We start from the raw sequence: 23112 nt of genomic DNA on the forward strand, positions 1-23112 counted from the left end.
TAGGTTAAGTAATAATTGTAATTACGAAGCAATAAGACGCTTATCTTAACATACTAAGAAGGTTAGGTGAGGTCGGTGTTTTCTATGAAGCTTTTCAAGGTAAACTAAAATATTCACAGTAAATTAGTATGTCACATATGCACTTATTTAATAAGTCAATATTGACTGTACGAAAGTGCGAGAACGGGTTGCCTGTAGCCTACTCCCGGTACAAAAATATTGAACATTTGTATTTTACGTTTTTTCATTAAACAGGAAATATTGCTGTATAATGTGGCCAAAGTAACGTTCATTTGTGCTACTAAACTCCCACTTCCCAGCACACACCTGGATATTACTCTCCCAGCACACACCTGGATATTACTCTCCCAGCACACACCTGGATATTACTCTCCCAGCACACACCTGGATATTACTCTCCCAGCACACACCTGGATATTACTCTCCCAGCACACACCTGGATATTACTTTCCCAGCACACACCTGGATATTACTTTCCCAGCACACACCTGGATATTACCTTCCCAGCACACACCTGGATATTACCTTCCTAGCACACACCTGGATATTACTCGCCCAGCACACACCTGGATATTACTTTCCCAGCACACACCTGGATATTACCTTCCCAGCACACACCTGGATATTACCTTCCCAGCACACACCTGGATATTACTCTCCCAGCACACACCTGGATATTACTCTCCCAGCACACACCTGGATATTACCTTCCCAGCACGCACCTGGATATTACCTTCCCAGCACACACCTGGATATTACCTTCCCAGCACACACCTGGATATTACCTTCCCAGCACACACCTGGATATTACCTTCCCAGCACACACCTGGATATTACTCTCCCAGCACACACCTGGATATTACCTTCCCAGCACACACCTGGATATTACCTTCCCAGCACACACCTGGATATTACCTTCCCAGCACACACCTGGATAGTGTGTCAATGCAGACTCCAGCTAACTTAGAGGTAATTAACATATAGACTACAAACTTAAAGATAGATAAGTTATGCTAACTCTATATTAATTTAACAAGAGTAGCGTGAGGCCCCAACAGAACAACAGATCTTGTAACACTACAGAGCTTGTAACGCAACAGATCTTGTAACACAACAGAGCTTGTAACACAACAGATCTTGTAACACAACAGATCTTGTAACACAACAGATCTTGTAACACAACAGATCTTGTAACACAACAGATCTTGTAACACAACAGATCTTGTAACACAACAGATCTTGTAACACAACAGAGCTTGTAAAAACAACAGATCTTGTAACACAACAGAGCTTGTAAAAACAACAGATCTTGTAACACAACAGAGCTTGTAAAAACAACAGATCTTGTAACACAACAGGTCTTGTAACACAACAGAGCTTGTAAAAACAACAGATCTTGTAACACAACAGAGCTTGTAAAAACAACAGATCTTGTAACACAACAGATCTTGTAACACAACAGATCTTGTAACACAACAGATCTTGTAACACAACAGATCTTGTAACACAACAGAGCTTGTAACACAACAGATCTTGTAACAACAGATCTTGTAACACAACAGATCTTGTAACACAACAGAGCTTGTAACACAACAGATCTTGTAACACAGCAGAGCTTGTAACACAACAGATCTTGTAACACAACAGATCTTGTAACACAACAGATCTTGTAACACAACAGATTTTGTAACACAACAGATCTTGTAACACAACAGATCTTGTAACAACAGATCTTGTAACACAACAGATCTTGTAACAACAGATCTTGTAACACAACAGATCTTGTAACACAACAGATCTTGTAACACAACAGATCTTGTAACAACAGATCTTGTAACACAAAAGATCTTGTAACAACAGATCTTGTAAAACAACAGATCTTGTAACACAACAGATCTTGTAACAACAGATCTTGTAACACAAAAGATCTTGTAACAACAGATCTTGTAAAACAACAGATCTTGTAACACAACAGATCTTGTAACACAACAGAGCTTGTAACACAACAGATCTTGTAACACAACAGATCTTGTAACACAACAGATCTTGTAACACAACAGATCTTGTAACACAACAGATCTTGTAACACAACAGATCTTGTAACACAACAGATCTTGTAACACAACAGATCTTGTAACACAACAGAGCTTGTAACACAACAGATCTTGTAACACAACAGAGCTTGTAACACAACAGATCTTGTAACACAACAGATCTTGTAACACAACAGATCTTGTAACACAACAGAGCTTGTAACACAACAGATCTTGTAACACAACAGATCTTGTAACACAACAGATCTTGTAACAACAGATCTTGTAACACAACAGATCTTGTAACACAACAGATCTTGTAACACAACAGAGCTTGTAACACAACAGATCTTGTAACACAGCAGAGCTTGTAACACAACAGATCTTGTAACACAACAGATCTTGTAACAACAGATCTTGTAACACAACAGATCTTGTAACACAACAGATCTTGAAACAACAGATCTTGTAACACAACAGATCTTGTAACACAACAGATCTTGTAACAACAGATCTTGTAACACAAAAGATCCTGTAACAACAGATCTTGTAACACAACAGAGCTTGTAACACAACAGATCTTGTAACACAACAGATCTTGTAACACAACAGAGCTTGTAAAAACAACAGATCTTGTAACACAACAGGTCTTGTAACACAACAGATCTTGTAACACAACAGAGCTTGTAACACAACAGAGCTTGTAAAAACAACAGATCTTGTAACACAACAGATCTTGTAACACAACAGAGCTTGTAACACAACAGAGCTTGTAAAAACAACAGATCTTGTAACACAACAGAGCTTGTAAAAACAACAGATCTTGTAACACAACAGATCTTGTAACACAACAGATCTTGTAACACAACAGATCTTGTAAAAACAACAGATCTTGTAACACAACAGAGTTTGTAAAAACAACAGATCTTGTAACACAACAGAGCTTGTAACACAACAGATCTTGTAACAACAGGTCTTGTAACACAACAGATCTTGTAACAACAGATCTTGTAACACAACAGATCTTGTAACACAACAGATCTTGTAACACAACAGATCTTGTAACACAACAGAGCTTGTAAAACAACAGATCTTGTAACACAACAGATCTTGTAACACAACAGAGCTTGTAACACAACAGATCTTGTAACACAACAGATCTTGTAACACAACAGATCTTGTAACACAAAAGATCTTGTAACACAACAGATCTTGTAACAACAGATCTTGTAACAACAGATCTCATAAAATAGGATGATTCAGAATATAACCTGCTGTATTTAGATGTTATCGTATCTTTTATATCAAGTATTCTTTGCGTCTGTGTATACAACAAAAGTGCTGTTGTATTTGTACGGTTGAAAGAAAGTTCGTTTCATATATGACCGCTGTTGGTGTGAACGAACTCTGCTGGGTACAACAGTTTCTCCACTGCTGAGTACAGCAGTTTCTCCACTGCTGGGTACAGCAGTTTCTCCACTGCTGGGTACAGCAGTTTCTCCACTGCTGTGTACAACTGTTTCTCCTCTGCTGTGTACAACTGTTTCTCCTCTGCTGTGTACAGCAGTTTCTCCTCTGCTGAGTACATCAGTTTCTCCTCTGCTGTGTACAGCAGTTTCTCCTCTGCTGTGTACAGCAGTTTCTCCTCTGCTGCGTACATCAGTTTCTCCTCTGCTGAGTACATCAGTTTCTCCTCTGCTGTGTACAGCAGTTTCTCCTCTGCTGTGTACAACTGTTTCTCCTCTGCTGTGTACAGCAGTTTCTCCTCTGCTGTGTACAGCAGTTTCTCCTCTGCTGTGTACAGCAGTTTCTCCTCTGCTGCGTACAGCAGTTTCTCCTCTGCTGCGTACATCAGTTTCTCCTCTGCTGCGTACATCAGTTTCTCCTCTGCTGAGTACAGCAGTTTCTCCTCTGCTGAGTACAGCAGTTTCTCCTCTGCTGTGTGGGAAGAGCGAAATATATAATCTAATGTTACGAGGGAATGTGAGCAGGTGGTGGTGGGAGCAGAGTGGACCAGTTTGGTCCAGACTGTTCTTCAGCGACATAACTCGTGTTCCTTCCTTGTGGACAGACACTCCACAGAACGGCTGTAGCCGTTCATGAAACTTATACATTAGTACATTGAACGTGTGGTCGAGGACGACACATAAGCTCTACCTGTGTATATGTAGTTGTGTCGTCAGAGGATGTGAGGGATGTTCCTTTGATTTTTAAATTGCTGGGTATGGACAGAAGGAAAACAATAGCTCTTATAATTGAATGCTGTGGCACTCCACGTATAGATTTTTGAGGGGCTTGGATCTCATTACTGAAGAACACACACCGTCTAATGTCCTTCATGTATATCTCAAATCAATTCAGGACGTTATCTTCCGTAGGATCATTGACTCGACATTGACTCAACTCAGATCAAGGACGTTGTTGTGATATTGTTGTGGTAAAAAACATGCCAGTATATCTTTGCAGAATTCCCTCCCTGCTGTTTTGTGTGTTCCTCCTTTTGAGTCAGTAGCATTGGTCATGTGACAGCAAGTAGTTGGAATTTAAGATTTATTGTGGAAGTTAATGAGCCACCAGACTTATTTGTTAATAAGTCCCTAATGAGCCCTGACCTGTTCTTATCCGCTGACCAAACCTGACCCCGTGACCAATCTTGACTCCCTAATCTGCTCTCTAACTCACCCAATACATTCTTTCTTGGCCAAATACACAACTTCTCTGCCAAGTCTAATGGGAATCGCTCGATTAGTGTTCTCTTGCAACACTGTGATAAACACAAACTCGGGCATAGAGACACACACTAACACAAAAAAGACACAGACACACACACGTGACACAGCCGGACACATGGACACAGTGACACACTGAGACAAAGACACGGAAGGACCGCCACACTCCCTCACACTTGCTGTTATTCACGTGCAATAAGATATTAACTAAAATAAGAGGAAATTCGTCACACTTACAGCGTCGAGGCCAAATTGGATTAATGACGGGTTGTGTTATCGTCATTAATCTCGTAAAGCCAACACGGCTGCAGTTAACACCAGCAAGTGTTCCTGGAGGCCACCTCCAGGTACTGGCTGGCCACCTGGCCCTCGCTGGCTCCTTGACGAAGCGGCTTGGCCAGCTGGCCCTCGCTAGCTCCTCGAAGCAGCGGCCTGGCCAGCCGGCCCTCGCTAGCTCCTTGGCGAAGCGGCCTGGCCAGCTGGCCTTCGCTAGCTCCTTGGCGAAGCGGCCTGACCAGCCGGCCCTCGCTAGCTCCTTGGCGAAGCGGCCTGACCAGCCGGCCCTCGCTAGCTCCTTGGCGAAGCGGCCTGGCCAGCCGGCCCTCGCTAGCTCCTTGGCGAAGCGGCCTGACCAGCCGGCCCTCGCTAGCTCCTTGGCGAAGCGGCCTGACCAGCCGGCCCTCGCTAGCTCCTTGGCGAAGCGGCCTGACCAGCCGGCTCTCGCTAGCTCCTTGGCGAAGCGGCCTGACCAGCCGGCCCTAGCTAGCTCCTTGGCGAAGCGGCCTGGCCAGCCGGCCCTCGCTAGCCCGCTAAAGGAACGAACTGCTGTCCCCGCGAGGCTCGGAGGTGAGGGGACTAGGGGCCTAAGCGCCCACTGTAAACAAAGGCGTTGTCACCTGGTCGCCTCACAGAGCAGGAACAATACTATTGGTGGAAACCATCGGAGGAACACAGTGCTTCACTCGGCGCCTGCGCAAACACGGACGCACGCACGCACGCAAGCACGAACGCACGCAAGCACGGTTATTCTATCTATATTCTCAAAACGGAAAAGTTCATAAGGTGCAATAACTAACCTTGCAACATTATAGTCTGCAGAATAATCCAGACACTCCAAACGTAATTGATGACTTATGGCTGTTGCAAGCCTGGTGGTTGATGACCTGTGGCTGTTGCAAGCCTGGTAATTGATGACCTATGGCTGTTGTAAGCCTGGTGGTTGATGACCTATGGCTATCGCAAGCCTAATAATTGATGACCTATGGCTATCGCAAGCCTAATAATTGATGACCTATGGCTATCGCAAGCCTAATAATTGATGACCTATGGCTATCGCAAGCCTTAAAATTGATGACCAATGGCTATCGCAAGCCTAATAATTGATGACCAATGGCTGTTGCAAGCCTGATGGTTGATGGTTTATGGGTGTTGCAAGCCTGGTGGTTGATGACCTGTGGCTGTTGCAAGCCTGGTGGTTGATGACCTGTGGCGTTAAGACTGAGGGCGGCACAGTCGTTAGTTACAACCACGACGGCTAAACAGAGTTGTTAATGCCTCCACTGTTACTTTCTTTCCTGACTAACAATGGCGGCCACGAAGGTTAATTGCCGCAAAACAGCCCAGTAATTAATTACCATTTTTTATTGATTCAGCAAGAGTGATGTATGTGTTGTTCCGAGGCCATGCACTCAGTCCTCTGGGCTGGCAGGTAGAAGGTGTTACGATCACCTCTTTTGTCGGTCTCGTTAATTGTCTGATGTACACATTGGCACGTGGGCCTGTACATCTATGGTCAGGTAATGTAAACATTGGCACGTGGGACTGTACCTCCAGGGTGAGGTAATGTAAACATTGGCACGTGGGACTGTACCTCCAGGGTGAGGTAATGTAAACATTGACACGTGGTACTGTACATCTATGGTGAGGTAATGTAAACATTGGCACGTGGGACTGTACATCTATGGTGAGGTAATGTAAACATTGACACGTGGGCCTGTACCTCCAGGGTGAGGTAATGTAAACATTGGCACGTGGGACTGTACCTCCAGGGTGAGGTAATGTAAACATTGGCACGTGGGCCTGTACCTCCAGGGTGAGGTAATGTAAACATTGACACGTGGTACTGTACATCTATGGTGAGGTAATGTAAACATTAGCATAAAGGTCTCTACATGTAGAGTTAGGTAGCTGACAGGTGAGGATAATATAGGTCCGCGCATAGAGCTGTAGGAAACACCACTCTCACTAGTACTTGCCTCTCTCGCAGTTCAGTACTTGCCCAATCTACTCTCCCCTGGGGCCAGATTCACGAAGCAGTTACGCAAGTACTCACGAACGTGTACACCTTTCCTCAATCTTTGACGGCTTTTGTTACATTTATTAAACAGTTTACAAGCATGAAAACTTGCCAATCAACTGTTGTTATTGCTATAAACAGCCTCCTGGTGCTTCGGGGCTCATTAACTGTTTAATAATTGTAAACAAAGCCGCCAAAGATTGAGGAAAGATGGACAGGTTCGTAAGTGCTTGCGTAACTGCTTCGTGAATCTGGGCCGTGGTTCTCAAGCCCTTACGCAGTACTGAGTCTAATAATTTCTAACAGTCTAGCAAGATGCAGCGCGTCCATTCTTCTCTGGCTCGCTGGAGTGTCGCTAACTTGTCGTAAAACTCCCTGAAGTTCGTCAGATTCCCTTCATTAAACCCTTGTTAGTGCGTGTTTACAAATTTATTACTAAGGTGTTTCACCAGTATTTTATTGTTCTCTCAAGTGGTAGTTCCTCGTTTTACTGTTTGCTCTCTTTAAGAATTTCTGAAGATTTTGTATGTCTGAATCATGTTATATATTTTTGTGTTCCGTTATGAGGTCCAATTTCCTCACGTTTTCCTTAATTGTTTTGTCTTAGGACTGAGGACTTGTCTTGTAGGAAACTTGTTTATTTTTCCTTGTTTATTGTGTTTTCTCACATGTTTTCACATGTTTATACCTGTAGGGCTGTGTTTTTGTCTAGCCCTTGTGTGTGTGTGTGTGTGTGTGTGTGTGTGTGTGTGTGTGTGTGTGTGTGTGTGTGTGTGTGTGTGTGTGTGTGTGTGTGTGTATTCACCTAGTTGTGCTTGCGGGGGTTGAGCTTTGGCTCTTTGATCCCGCCTCTCAACTGTCAATCAACTGTTAGTAACTACTAACTAATTTTTTTCCCCACACACATACACACCCTAGGAAGCAGTCCATAACAGCTGTCTAACTCCCAGGTACCTATTTACTGCTAGGTAACAAGGGCATCAAGGTGAAAGAAGCTCTGTCTCTGCCGGCGCCAGGAATCGAACCCGGGCCACAGGATTACGAGTCCTCACGCCCTGTTCACTCAGCTACCAGACCCCTTTTGTGTGTGTGTTTATTTTAATATACACATGTACATATCAGTCTTAAAACAAGAAATTCTGGCGTTTTCTCTGACAAGAGCTGTGGGTAAGGCGGCTCAGATCATCTCCAGTTTTGCTGAACACAACTTCGTCCAAAGTCTGACATTTTCAACTTCAGTAACACCAATACAGTTTCATCAAGGAACCTGAGCAACGAGTGCAGGTAATTTGCTCAAACTTGATCCTTAACAAAAAAAATTAAGGATTCTTAACAAATGAGGACGAGTGTTGCCATCTCGCGGGTCGCGGCTTGTGTGAGTGTTGCCATCTTGCGGGTCGCGGCTTGTGTGAGTGTTGCCATCTCGCGGGTCGCGGCTTGTGTGAGTGTTGCCATCTTGCGGGTCGCGGCTTGTGTGAGTGTTGCCATCTCGCGGGGTCGCGGCTTGTGTGAGTGTTGCCATCTCGCGGGTCGCGGCTTGTGTGAGTGTTGCCATCTCGCGGGTCGCGGCTTGTGTGAATGTTGCCATCTCGCGGGTCGCGGCTTGTGTGAGTGTTGCCATCTCGCGGGTCGCGGCTTGTGTGAGTGTTGCCATCTTGCGGGTCGCGGCTTGTGTGAATGTTGCCATCTCGCGGGTCGCGGCTTGTGTGAGTGTTGCCATCTTGCGGGTCGCGGCTTGTGTGAGTGTTGCCATCTCGCGGGTCGCGGCTTGTGTGAGTGTTGCCATCTCGCGGGTCGCGGCTTGTGTGAGTGTTGCCATCTCGCAGGTCGCGGCTTGTGTAAGTGTTGCCATCATGCTGGTCGCAGCTTGTGTGAGTGTTGCCATCTCGCGGGTCACGGCTTGTGTGAGTGTTGCCATCTTGCGGGTCGCGGCTTGTGTGAGTGTTGCCATCTTGCGGGTCACAGCTTGTGTGAGTGTTTCCATCTCATGGGTTGCGGCTTGTGTGAGTGTTGCCATCTCGCAAGTCGCGGCTTGTGTGAGTGTTGCCATCTCGCGGGTCGCGGCTTGTGTAAGTGTTGCCATCTCGCGGGTCGCGGCTTGTGTGAGTGTTGCCATCATGCTGGTCGTGGCTTATGTGAGTATTGCCATCTTGCGGGTCGCGGCTTGTGTGAGTGTTGCCATCATGCGGGTCGCGGCTTGTGTGAGTGTTGCCATCATGCTGGTCGCGGCTTGTGTGAGTGTTGCCATCTCACGGGTCGCGGCTTGTGTGAGTGTTGCCATCTCGCGTTTCGCGGCTTGTGTGAGTGTTGCCATCATGCTGGTCGTGGCTTATGTGAGTGTTGCCATCATGCTGGTCGCGGCTTGTGTGAGTGTTGCCATCTCGTGGGTCGCGGCTTGTGTGAGTGTTGCCATCATGCGGGTCGCGGCTTGTGTGAGTGTTGCCATCATGCGGGGTCGCGGCTTGTGTGAGTGTTGCCATCGTGCGGGGTCGCGGCTTGTGTGAGTGTTGCCATCTCGTGGGTCGCGGCTTGTGTGAGTGTTGCCATCTCGTGGGTCGCGGCTTGTGTGAGTGTTGCCATCTCGCGGGTCGCAGCTTGTGTGAGTGTTGCCATCTCGCGGGTCGCGGCTTGTGTGAGTGTTGCCATCTCGCGGGGTCGCGGCTTGTGTGAGTGTTGCCATCTCGCGGGGTCGCGGCTTGTGTGAGTGTTGCCATCTCGCGGGTCGCAGCTTGTGTGAGTGTTGCCATCTCGCGGCTTATGTGAGTGTTGCCATCTCGCGGGTCTCAGCATGCATGAGTGTTGCCATCTCGCGGGTCGCAGCATGCATGAGTGTTGCCATCATGCTGGTCTCAGCATGCATGAGTGTTGCCATCTCGCGGGTCGCAGCATGCATGAGTGTTACCATTTCGCGGGTCGCAATTTTCTCGTGACCCAAGGAATCACCAGGCTGAAAATTTCCTTAACTTGGTGAAGATGACGTACTTGATATCAGCGTCACGTCTGCTGCCTGCTCTGGGCTATCTGCTTACCTGCTGCTGCTCTTCATTCTTCCGGCCCTGCTTCTCATTTTTCTCCGGGTCTCTCATTACCCTCTTCACCCAACTTTCTCTTCACCCCTTTTTTATCATGTCACTATTTCTTTTTTTCTACTTAACTCTCTATTTTATCTTTTCCTTCACACTTCACCTTTTCTCCCTTTTCTGCTACTTCATATCCCCTGTTTTTTCTTACTCTTTGCGCGCCATAATTCTCTGTCTTCCTTCTCTTCTTCTCTCCGCCCTCTCCTCTCCACACTTTGACTGGCTCTGAGATTAAAAAGCCACCGACCTAAAAACTATCGTTAACAACCTTTTTCCCCCAAATATATTTTTTTAAAAGTATTTATTTCATTCGTTTGTGTCAGAGCCCGAGGGTTCCTGGGGCCTCACCTGCGACTAGTTACTAAGATGCTGCAATATAACCTGTTTGTATTGATTGTTCGTTGATTGTATTGATTGGGATTATCTCCGGCTCTACTCCGAAGAGAAGAACAGGCTTGAGTACGTGGCTAGGCGAGAGGATAGGATAGAAAGGAATAGAGAGGGATAGGATAGAAAGGAAGAAGGAAAGGTATGGGAAGGGAGAGAAATGGGAGGGGGTGGTTTAGGGTGATAGAGAGGGGTAGGGAGGGTCAGTATTGCATGGGAGGGGATATGTTTTCCCCTGATAGGAATGGGTAATTTTCCTTTCGGAATTTGGCCCCCCAAGTCACTTCACAAATTTTTCGATATCAGTTAATATTCTGAACCAAAAAAAATGAAATGCATTTCCAGAATGATACCCAAAATATCTTCGAATATATCTTCCGGGACTTTGAGATGAACTAGAATTGGAATACTTCAGATATTCCAGAGATGCCTCGAGCCTTTTAACCGGGAAAGGTCCACGAAGGTATATTCCAACCAGAAAAAACTCCCAACCACGAATATTCGAACCACGAAGAATACTCCTACCGAAACGAATCTTTTGACCAAGAATATTTCTGACCAACAGGTGTAGACACCAAGAATATTCCAGTCAGAAACCGGGAGCTACCTACACCAGTGCCGGTAATTCCAACCGGGAGAAAGCTACTTTGGAATTATGGAAATGAGGGCATAGATAATGGCGTGGACGAGAAGATGTAATTAGGGAAAAATGGGGACCCGATTACAGTCATAGGCGGTAATGGCTCTCCACGACTCAGCCGGAGAGAGAGACGACTTCACGACCCCCAGAGAGAGAGAGAGAGAGAGAGACGACTCACGACCCCCAGAGAGAGAGAGAGAGAGAGAGAGAGAGACGACTCACGACCCCCAGAGAGAGAGAGAGAGACACGACTCCCCGACCCCCAGAGAGAGAGAGAGATGACTCCCCGACCCCCAGAGAGTGAGAGACACGACTCCCCGACCCCCAGAGAGAGAGAGAGAGATGACTCGACGACCCCCAGAGAGAGAGAGAGAGAGAGAGAGACGACTCACGACCCCCAGAGAGAGAGAGAGAGACACGACTCCCCGACCCCCAGAGAGAGAGAGAGATGACTCCCCGACCCCCAGAGAGTGAGAGACACGACTCCCCGACCCCCAGAGAGAGAGAGATGACTCGACGACCCCCAGAGAGAGACGACTCCAGCTCCCATGGATCACTTATAACTGCGGATAATTCGCCATAATTGCAGATAATTTAATGTCACTGGTAACGTTCATATTAACTCGCGATATAGGAAATATATAATTTTAGAGATAATTCTCGATAATCAGAGTTATATAGTTGTTCACAGCTGACTATGACCCATGGTCACTGGTACAAGTGTGATAAATACTTACTGTACTCATGAGTAATCACTCATGAGTAATCACTCATGAGTAATTAACTCATGAGTGTAGATAATTAGTGATAAAAAATGGTCGGAATTAGCGATAAACAAGAAGAAATTTAAATTAATGCCGCTTATTATTGATGATTACTTAGTCATTCAGTTTAGATTGGATGATTATACACGCACACACACACACACACACACACACACACACACGCACACACGCACACACACACACACACGCACGCACACACACACACACACACACACACACACACACACACACACACACACACACACACACACACACACAGGAAAATGGGACAGGAGTCATTACCGTAAACAACCGATGGCTAGAAAGGCGGGATCCAAGAGTCAATGCTCGATCCAGCAAGCACAAATAGGTGAGTACACACACACACACACACACACACACACACACACACACACACACACACACACACACACACACACACACACACACACACACATCTCACGAGATGAGATATATAAATCTCATCTCCTAGAAATACATATTTATATGTATTATCAATTTCATCTGAGTTGTATTTGGCTCAACTCAGAGTCGTCATCATCCAGGGGCTAACAGGCATATTGAACTGGTGATGAATTGGTTCACTGCTTGTTAATGACAGGCTTGGCCTACCTGTTAATCATCACAAGGTAGGCCTACCTGTTAATCCCAAGGTAGGCCTACTTCTCCTTACATAACCCTGATAACTAGTGATCATTTAGTAAGCCTCGTATAGAAATCGACTCCTGGTTCGAGGGCTTAGCGGCAGCCTAAGCTTACAGCTTTAGCTGAATCTGATAATCTATATCAATAATTAGTAGTACTAATCGTTCGTGATGTTTGTCACTGATTATCTGCGCTTGTGTTTTAGCAATGAGTGAGAGTTGGCCGCCGCTATGCTAATTACTCCCAGCTTGATCATATATGCTAATTGGCCAGGGCTCGTGCTGAGATGCAATGATATGTTAATTCAACTCAGCTGGCTAATTTATGATAATTCGAGATAATTCGTGTTGAGCGTCTGTGATTACTTGTCCGGCGTTACGATGGGAGAGAGTCAGCATAATAACATGTTATAATTGCTGATTATTTCTTAATTAGCTTATCTAATCATTATGCCAATCGGACAATAAATGGCGCCAAACCTGATGATAATTGGCACTTAGTTGGCTAGATATTGAGTGTGAAGTTCGTGAAAGTCAAGATAATATGCAGTGAAAGATGGTTATTCATTCCAGACATTGGCTACGGCTCTGAAGAGCATGTCAGCAGTTGATAAGCCTCCAAGACGGACCGGTACTACATCATTCACTTCTCTACATATGTGTGTTGTTAGGGGATATTCAATACATATGTGACTGGTGGCATGGTGTTACTTCTGGAGGGAGTAATCATTAATCACCGTCATATGAACCACCAAAACATTCCACGGGTCGTTAAGATACTCAACAAGTGTGGATAACTGGGTGATATCACGCAAAAAGTATGGATAATTGGTGATATCACGCAACAAGTATGGATAACTGGTGATATCACCCAACAACGACTCCTGACTATTAACCTTCAAATACCTGAGTCAAACATGGCTCACTTATTTGTGATAACAGGTTATAGAAGTAATGATATCTAAGCTCCCGTTATCTAACTCTCTGTAAACACACACACACACACACACACACACACACACACACACACACACACACACACACACACAAACACACACACACACACACACACACACACACACACACACACACAAACACACACACACACACACACACACACACACACACACACAAACACACACACACACACAAAACCACAATGGACGTCGTCTCAATTGAATTCAATAAACAAGCCAACCGAACAACTCAGAGGATGATAATTGCACCTTTCCCTGCTCTCCCCCCCCAAAAAACAAAGAAACAAAAAATAAAATCCCAAAAAAAATACACTGACATTTCAACACTAATGATCTCGGGTTGGTTTGGTCTGCTCCAATTAGCTAGAAAATATTTTTGATCTGTTAGTTAAAATTATGCCCCTCTAAAAAAGCTGGTCTATACGCCAATTAAGATCATTATGAAAGGAAGGCTTATAAAAAAAAGTGCATAATGCTGTTCGCTGGCGTATGATTAAGTATTAATTATACTTTTATAGATAAGTATAATTCCTTTGATCGTATTATTTGCGCTTCGTAACGGAAACTGGCCATTTATGTGGGAGGGGGAGAGGGGGGAGGGCTATGTGATAGTGTATGTTTGGGTACTTTTGGGTGTTTTGCTGTGGGAGGGAGCGTGCGTGTGTGTGTGTGTGTGTGTGTGTGTGTGTGTGTGTGTGTGTGTGTGTGTGTGTGTGTGTGTGTGTGTGTGTGTGTGTGTATTCACCTAGTTTTGTGCTTGCGGTGGGTTGAACTCTGCTCTTTCGGCCCGCCTCTCAACTGTCAATCAACTATTACTAACTACTATTTTCTTTCCCCCCCCCCCCCCCACAGGAAGCAGCCCGTGACAGCTGACTAACTCCCAGGTACCTATTTACTGCTAGGTAATAGGGGCATTAGGGTGAAAGAAACTCCCCATTTTTTCTCGCCGGCGCCTGGGATCGAACCCAGGCCCAACCCGAACCCCGGAATCCGAACGGGTAGCTGTGGCCGAGCGGACAACGCTCGGGATTCGTAGTGCTGTGACACCTGTGTTTGCCTAATAGTAAATATGTACCCGAGAGACAGACACCTGCTGTGATATGCATCCTGGCGATGTGTGAGAGAGGTACATAATTGACACGATAGAGGAAAATAGGCCGGGCATCCATACATACCACCGACAGGTAGAAAGGCGGGGTCCAAGAGCTACCAACTCAAATCCTGGAAGCTCAGATAGGTAAAATACACATTATCTTTTCCTAACAATACAGGTGAGACACTCCACCTGTGCTGCTCCTGACACACTTATAGTAATGGTCGCTTATTTGGTCCTCAAATTGAAAAATGAAAGACGACCTGCGTACACACGCTACGCTCACTTCGGTTAGCAGTTTCTTCTGATATACGGTACGGATTATTGAGAGGTTCAGCAGTCTACCGCCAGGTTAACTGTCAGTGTTGCACTGGTCTGAGGGATCAGTACAGTGGCTAGTTGATAGAGATCAATAATTTGTTGTATAATGTTGATGATTGATTGATGGCAATGAAAACTTGGGGTGCAAGAGAATATACACACACACCTGCTGGCTCCGGCGGACTGCTCCTTTCAGGTGTGTGTGTGTCCTCCCCTCCCTACACACCTCCCGAGTCAGTCACCATCACGGGTTCCAAACATGAGCCTCGGGTAGTGATGCATTGTGACGCGTGGTGTATAGTGACACGTGCTGTATAGTGACACATGGTGTATAGTGACACATGCGTGATACATTCTAGTGAGTGAAGGAAACAGAGGAGGGACAAAGAGACGGAAAGACAGAGACAGAAGCTAACGCAGAGAGAGAAAGAGAGAGAGAGAGAGAGAGAGAGAGAGAGAGAGAGAGAGAGAGAGAGAGAGAGAGACAGAGAGAGAGAGACAGACAGACAGACAGACAGACAGACAGACAGACAGACAGACAGAGACAGACAGACAGACAGACAGACAGACAGACAGACAGAGACAGACAGACAGACAGACAGAGACAGACAGACAGACAGACAGACAGACAGACAGAGACAGAGACAGACAGACAGACAGACAGACAGACAGACAGACAGAGACAGAGACAGAGACAGACAGACAGACAGACAGACAGACAGAGACAGACAGACAGACAGACAGACAGACAGAGACAGACAGACAGAATATGTTGACAAACGTTAGCATGCCGGATATATTTCCGTTGATTCTCGTTATTCCTCAAAATATTCTTGAATTTATTTTTCACTGGACTGATACCGGGTCGACCCGCTCATCGGGTCTACCCCGGGCACTGCCGGGTAACCCATACACGTAAACGCATGTTACCATAAAAGGTTTACCTATGTAGGGGCAGTTATTGGGTTTCTTGCCCATAAGACCTGGAACACATTCCAGCGAAGGTTACCTATTTACCTACAAATGTTTTCCCTTTCCAGTTTGCTTTCCTCATTCCATTCCAGACTTCGAGTCGTGTTAAACTGTGTCTCACTTGTGTCTCACACGATAGACGTTTGGTGATTGGGAAAAGGTGTCGATAGACAGGTATTTATTGACTGGTTGAGCGTTCCCTGAATGATTATCTTGATGGGAATGTATGTATTATACATGTCCCTATGTATTATATACATAGGGACACCTGCTTGTACATATGTATTACTTTGTCATCACCTCGAGGGGGGACTTCCAGGTACTCTGTTCTGCCTTGTGGCTTCCAGAACCTCCACACTACACACCCACACTTCAGCCTAGTTCCACCTCCTCCCCCCCTTCCAGAACCTCCACACCACACACTCGTTTTTGTCGTACCGTTGGCTTATTTACAAGCTTAGACACATTTCCTGGAGTGGCCTTTTGCTGGGCGGGGGCCGCTTTCAAAAATGGTCGCTTATTTTTCCTGAAGAGATTTCAGTGGCAGTCGTTTTCTCTTCAAAAAGAACTCGGAATTATATATATATATATATATATATATATATATATATATATATATATATATATATATATATATATATATATATATATATATATATATAAAATAGGAAGGGAGTACCACCTCTAGCTGGAAGAAGGGGGACCCATAGCCTCGGAGGAAACCACGCATAACGCATTAGAGGGAATGTTTAGATCCCCTCCAATACAGTTTCTGTGTGCTTTTCTCCTACCACCCCCTTCCTTTTTTATTTTTTGTGCTTTATTATGCATTTGATGGTTACAAGATATACATGGGTTGATACAAAAATAATAATGCAAAAAGGTGCTTAAAGGTTATGGATCTCTTGAAAAACACAACAATGGGAAACATTGATGAATGTCACAGACGGGTTCGATCATTGTTGCAAGTCAAACACTTCTTCGAATTCCTCTGAAGTTGGACTAGTGCCCAAGACGCAACAGGCATTTCCCCTCTGAATCGCAACACTGAGGCGCTGGAACAAGAAACTTTTTGCTCTCTGGTCTTTTGTAGCGCTGATCAATTTGTCCCCCAATTCCTTCAGGAACTTCAATGCACATTTTCCCCACGAACCGAGGGTCTCCGAGCCGATCGGAACAAAGCTGTAGCAGTGTGCTAGACCTCTGTATTTAATAATTTTCTGCGATTCCCTGAAAGAAGCAGCACCACCGCTTTCACGTGTGCTGTAGTGGAGGTAGGTACTGGCCAGTGTGGCAGCGCACGTGTAGTCCCATACCACTTGCTTACCATCCTTCCAAGGTAGCAAGGTGACCCCATCAGGGCGCTTCTGAGGGTCGTTAGGTCTGGATAAGTGTGGTTCTCTTTGTGCCGGGCAGCGGGCTGTGGCGAGGCTCCTCTTGATGATGTCGTTGACTTCTTCATGTCTTGCGATTTTACCCTGCGATTTACGACATACCAGACCATGTCGACCATATTGGTCTGCCATCGCAGTTCCGCAGATGCACCTATGTTCGGTGAGGATCGGGGCGGCAAGGCGAAGGGCAACTCCAATGCGGAGAGCGTCATGACTGAGGCGAGTTCCCAGGGCTGCATTGGGCACAGCAAATAAAAAATCCCCGGCGTGGGGTGCTGTTACCGCTAGGAGGCGGGCTTTGTTTTCAGCATCAGCGTTGTCAATCATTGCTGTGACAGTGATATATATATATATATATATATATATATATATATATATATATATATATATATATATATATATATATATATATATATATATATATATATATAGCGTGTAAATGATTCCAGTGGTGATGTGCATTGGGGACTTTCATCTATTTATCTCATCATATTTCCTTTCTCTTCAATAGCGCTTTCGGAGACGACTTGTTAACTGGCGCACACACACACACAATTCCAGCAGCGAACTAGCTAAAAATGGTCGTTTAACGAGCCACAAGTGCCAGAAATGCTTCCAATAGTGTCGTATTTATTAGTCTAAAAGCAATTCCATGAAGGAATTTACCGATCCACTAAAGCTTCCAGTGATGGTTGAGAAGAGGTCCCCGAAGGTCTTCCAGGTGGGGCTGATACCAACCGGTTATTACTTCCAGATGTGTTTGTTAACTGCTCCAGCAGCATTTCCAGGAGTGGTGTTTTGCCGGGGCATTGGTGCGTCCAGAGATGGTCGTTTATTTTCCCAGAAGTGGTTCAAGTGATGGTCAATTACTGGTCCAGAGGCATTTCCTGGAAATGCTCGTCTTCTGGGTCATTACCACTTATAGGAATGATCGTTGAACGATATAGCAGTTTAAGTAATAATTACTTCGCCATCTTGCCTGAGCTGCCTGCTGAAATATTCCAGATATTCCTGCTGAAGTACCTCTGGAATATTTTGAAAATTTTTCTAATATAATGATATAAGAAGTTGAAAATTAATTAAATTACTGGGTTATTATATCTGAGAAAACTAGAAAGTAATCCCTTGGGAAAAATGGAATATAATCTTTTTGTGAAACTCGAAAATAATCTCTGGAAACTGGAAGGTACAATATTGAGAAGCTCGAAGATAATTTCTTGCGAAACTGGAAGGTAATCTCTTTAGAAACTGGTTACTTCGTAGAAAATTCTAATATAATCTAGATAACTGGAGAGAGTAACCCTGCTAGGAAACTGGAAATTGATCTCTTTGGAAATAGGATCATAATATCTTATGAAATCGAAAGGTAATCTCTGAGGCTGTTGAAATTAAATCTATAACGAAACTATCAGAAGTCATTGTATTCAAAAAAATGAAATCCCAACACACAAAGCTATTCGTTTATCATCCAGTAACACAACTCTAATCTTATGATATGGAGAGAAAAAAATATGCAAATCCCTTAAGATAACCTTTAAGATAACTGAAAAAAATGCCATATAGGTTCTGCCTTCTTCCTCTCCGGCAGTCCCAAACCTGCTTAACTCATCACCAGTGAACCTTGAAGATTCAACTCATCTCCTGCCAAAACCCTACGAAAAAAATAATGAGTAAAAATACAGTCTTATTCAACGAAGTGAAGCAATCTTCTCCATCATTAAACCCAACTTCACGAAAGAATTACTCCTGCCTCTCCCAGCTCCTCCTGGCCACACCTCGTAAGGAAATGTCAGAACTCCCTTTCAGACGTGAAGCCTTTGTTCAGACTTGCGTGGGGCTTCCATTGTGTAGTGTTTCCACTGTGTAGTGTTTCCACTGCACAGTGTTTCCACTGTGCAGTGTTTCCACTGTGTAGTGTTTCCACTGTGCAGTGTTTCCACTGTGTAGTGTTTCCACTGTGTAGTGTTTCCACTGTGTAGTGTTTCCACTGTGTAGTGTTTCCACTGTGCAGTGTTTCCACTGTGTAGTGTTTCCACTGTGTAGTGTTTCCACTGTGTAGTGTTTCCACTGTGCAGTGTTTCCACTGTGCAGTGTTTCCACTGTGTAGTGTTTCCACTGTGTAGTGTTTCCACTGTGTAGTGTTTCCACTGTGCAGTGTTTCCACTGTGCAGTGTTTCCACTGTGTAGTGTTTCCACTGTGCAGTGTTTCCACTGTGTAGTGTTTCCACTGTGCAGTGTTTCCACTGTGTAGTGTTTCCACTGTGTAGTGTTTCCACTGTGTAGTGTTTCCACTGTGTAGTGTTTCCACTGTGTAGTGTTTCCACTGTGTAGTGTTTCCACTGTGCAGTGTTTCCACTGTGTAGTGTTTCCACTGTGCAGTGTTTCCACTGTGCAGTGTTTCCACTGTGCAGTGTTTCCACTGTGTAGTGTTTCCACTGTGCAGTGTTTCCACTGTGTAGTGTTTCCACTGTGTAGTGTTTCCACTGTGTAGTGTTTCCACTGTGCAGTGTTTCCACTGTGTAGTGTTTCCACTGTGTAGTGTTTCCACTGTGTAGTGTTTCCACTGTGCAGTGCCACCACTGTGCAGTGCCACCACTGTGCAGTGTTTCCACTGTGCAGTGTTTCCACTGTGTAGTGTTTCCACTGTGCAGTGTTTCCACTGTGTAGTGTTTCCACTGTGCAGTGCCACCACTGTGCAGTGCCACCACTGTGCAGTGCCACCACTGTGCAGTGCCACCACTGTGCAGTGCCACCACTGTGCAGTGCCACCACTGTGCAGTGCCACCACTGTGCAGTGCCACCAGAGGTAAGTCGTTCACCTGGCGCCCGTTGTTGTGAAGATAAAGGCAGCAAATGAGCGTAATTAGGGCACCGTAGATCACCGTAATGAACGGATTACACCGTCGACAATTTTCTCACCAGAACTTTATGGAAATTGTGGGTTTGTCTTACACCTGAGAATGACTTTAAGTAATTACTCGCTTCTCCTGACACATCTGACTCCTGTGAGTGACCAGCCACATGTGTGACATGTGCCACATATGAATATGTGGACACCTGACGCTGGACAGAATGACAAGTTGTTTTAAAACTTGGATTTTTGAGTTTGTTTGCTTCCTAAGTACAAATTATCCACGTTATCCTGGATTTTTTATAATTTATCAATCATTTAGCTAGTTTATTGCCCATTAGCTGTCCTGTGGGAAGGTGATTCAACCATTGAAACGCCCTATTGTTAGCCAGGTACTGTCATTGACCACATCATACCACTGGCCACACTATGCCAGTGACCACATCCCTACCACTGGCCACACACTGCTAGTAACCACATCCCTACCACTGGCCACACTATGCCAGTGACCACATCCCTACCACTGGCCACACACTGCTAGTAACCACATCCCTACCACTGGCCACACCCTGCCAATAACCACACCCTACCACTGGCCACACCCTGCCAGTAACCACACCCTACCACTGGCCACACCCTGCCAGTAACCACACCCTACCACTGGCCACACCCTGCCAGTAACCACACCCCTACCACTGGCCACACCCTGCCACTGGCCACACCCTGCCAGTAACCACACCCTCCCGGTACTTTACCTGGTCCTAGTACAACCCTAACTAGCTGCTGTATCAGTCCTATTTCTTTACGACATTGTGAAACGGACCAGGTACTCTCGGGTCCTGGTTCGCACCGGTACCTGTACCGGTGGACCGGTGCTCACAGGTACTGATACCAGTATACTGTGTTCCTGTATGTCGTTGCTTCTCTGACCTGGCACTCCCAGGCACTGTGGCACTGACCTGGCACTCCCAGGCACTGTGGCACTAACCTAGCACTCCCAGGCACTGTGGCACTAACCTGGCACTCCCAGGCACTGTGGCACTAACCTGGCACTCCCAGGCACTGTGGCATTGACCTGGCACTCCCAGGCACTGTGGCACTGACCTGGCACTCCCAGGCACTGTGGCACTGACCTGGCACTCCCAGGCACTGTGGCACTGACCTGGCACTCCCAGGCACTGTGGCACTAACCTGGCACTCCCAGGCACTGTGGCACTGACCTGGCACTCCCAGGCACTGTGACACTAACCTGGCACTCCCAGGCACTGTGGCATTGACCTGGCACTCCCAGGCACTGTGGCACTGACCTGGCACTCCCAGGCACTGTGGCACTGACCTGTCACTCCCAGGCACTGTGGCACTGACCTGGCACTCCCAGGCACTGTGGCACTGACCTGTCACTCCCAGGCACTGTGGCACTGACCTGGCACTCCCAGGCACTGTGGCACTGACCTGGCACTCCCAGGCACTGTGGCACTGACCTGGCACTCCCAGGCACTGTGGCACTGACCTGGCACTCCCAGGCACTGTGGCACTGACCTGGCACTCCCAGGCACTGTGGCACTGACCTGGCACTCCCAGGCACTGTGGCACTGACCTGGCACTCCCAGGCACTGTGGCACTGACCTGGCACTCCCAGGCACTGTGGCACTGACCTGGCACTCCCAGGCACTGTGGCACTGACCTGGCACTCCCAGGCACTGTGGCACTAACCTGGCACTCCCAGGCACTCCCAGGCACTGTGGCACTGACCTGGCACTCCCAGGCACTGTGGCACTGACCTGGCACTCCCAGGCACTGTGGCACTGACCTGGCACTCCCAGGCACTGTGGCACTAACCTGGCACTCCCAGGCACTCCCAGGCACTGTGGCACTGACCTGGCACTCCCAGGCACTGTGGCACTGACCTGGCACTCCCAGGCACTGTGGCACTGACCTGGCACTCCCAGGCACTGTGGCACTAACCTGGCATCCTAGCGAAGGGCACACCTATACAGGTGAGTTCCGTGATGCGGTCGAGGGGCGGAGAGACGGTGAGATCGGCCATCGGTCCGTCGGGAGAATATCTGCAGGTACACATGAGGTTGAAGGAGCAGGGGGCCACCTGGGACGCCGACCCCCGCCACACGCACGCACATACGCACGCAACCACGCACGCCCACGCACGCACGCCTTGGGAGGCACCGCGGGGGTGCCACGCCATCTGTGGGGAAGGAAGTGTACTTAGTAATATATGGCATATTGATCGGGGAAAGATGGATAAAGAAAGAGAGAGACAGACAGACATAGGAAGACGGAGAAAGAGACAGACAGAGAAAGAGACAGTGACAGGAAGACATCAATCAATACACTAAGGGACTGGCAAATACATCAATACGACAAATATTTACGGAAGGTCGCGCCTAAATTCTAAATCCGATCGATAGCAAAAGTTCTCAATCTTCAGCAGCGACACAAGTAATTGTCATTCGCCTGTAACTCTATGGGCTACGATAACCAAGAGTAGTAACACTGTGAGCCACGATAACCAAGAGTAGTAACACTGTGGGCCACGATAACCAAGACTAGTAACACTGTGAGCCACGATAACCAAGAGTAGTAACACTGTGAGCCACGATAACCAAGAGTAGTAACACTGTGAGCCACGATAACCAAGAGTAGTAACACTGTGGGCCACGATAACCAAGAGTAGTAACACTGTGGGCCACGATAACCAAGAGTATTAACACTGTGAGCCACGATAACCAAGAGTAGTAACACTATGGGCCACGATAACCAAGAGTAGTAACACTGTGAGCCACGATAACCAAGAGTAGTAACACTATGGGCCACGATAACCAAGAGTAGTAACACTGTGAGCCACGATAACCAAGAGTAGTAACACTGTGA

The 23112-nt window shown here is 46.3% G+C and overlaps 1 protein-coding gene across 2 annotated transcripts in view; it reads right to left on the reverse strand.

Annotated features, from left to right (window-relative positions):
- Positions 1-23112, reverse strand: part of LOC123746827 (chaoptin) — a 115533-nt gene that overhangs the window by 60973 nt on the left and 31448 nt on the right. For both annotated transcript variants that reach the window (XM_069319616.1, XM_069319615.1), the window contains one exon: positions 22189-22426. In XM_069319616.1, coding sequence (XP_069175717.1) covers positions 22189-22426 — 238 coding nt within the window. The remainder of the gene's footprint in view (positions 1-22188; positions 22427-23112) is intronic.

The sequence above is a fragment of the Procambarus clarkii genome, chromosome 93, assembly GCF_040958095.1.
Source record: "Procambarus clarkii isolate CNS0578487 chromosome 93, FALCON_Pclarkii_2.0, whole genome shotgun sequence".
Classification (NCBI taxonomy): domain Eukaryota; kingdom Metazoa; phylum Arthropoda; class Malacostraca; order Decapoda; family Cambaridae; genus Procambarus; species Procambarus clarkii.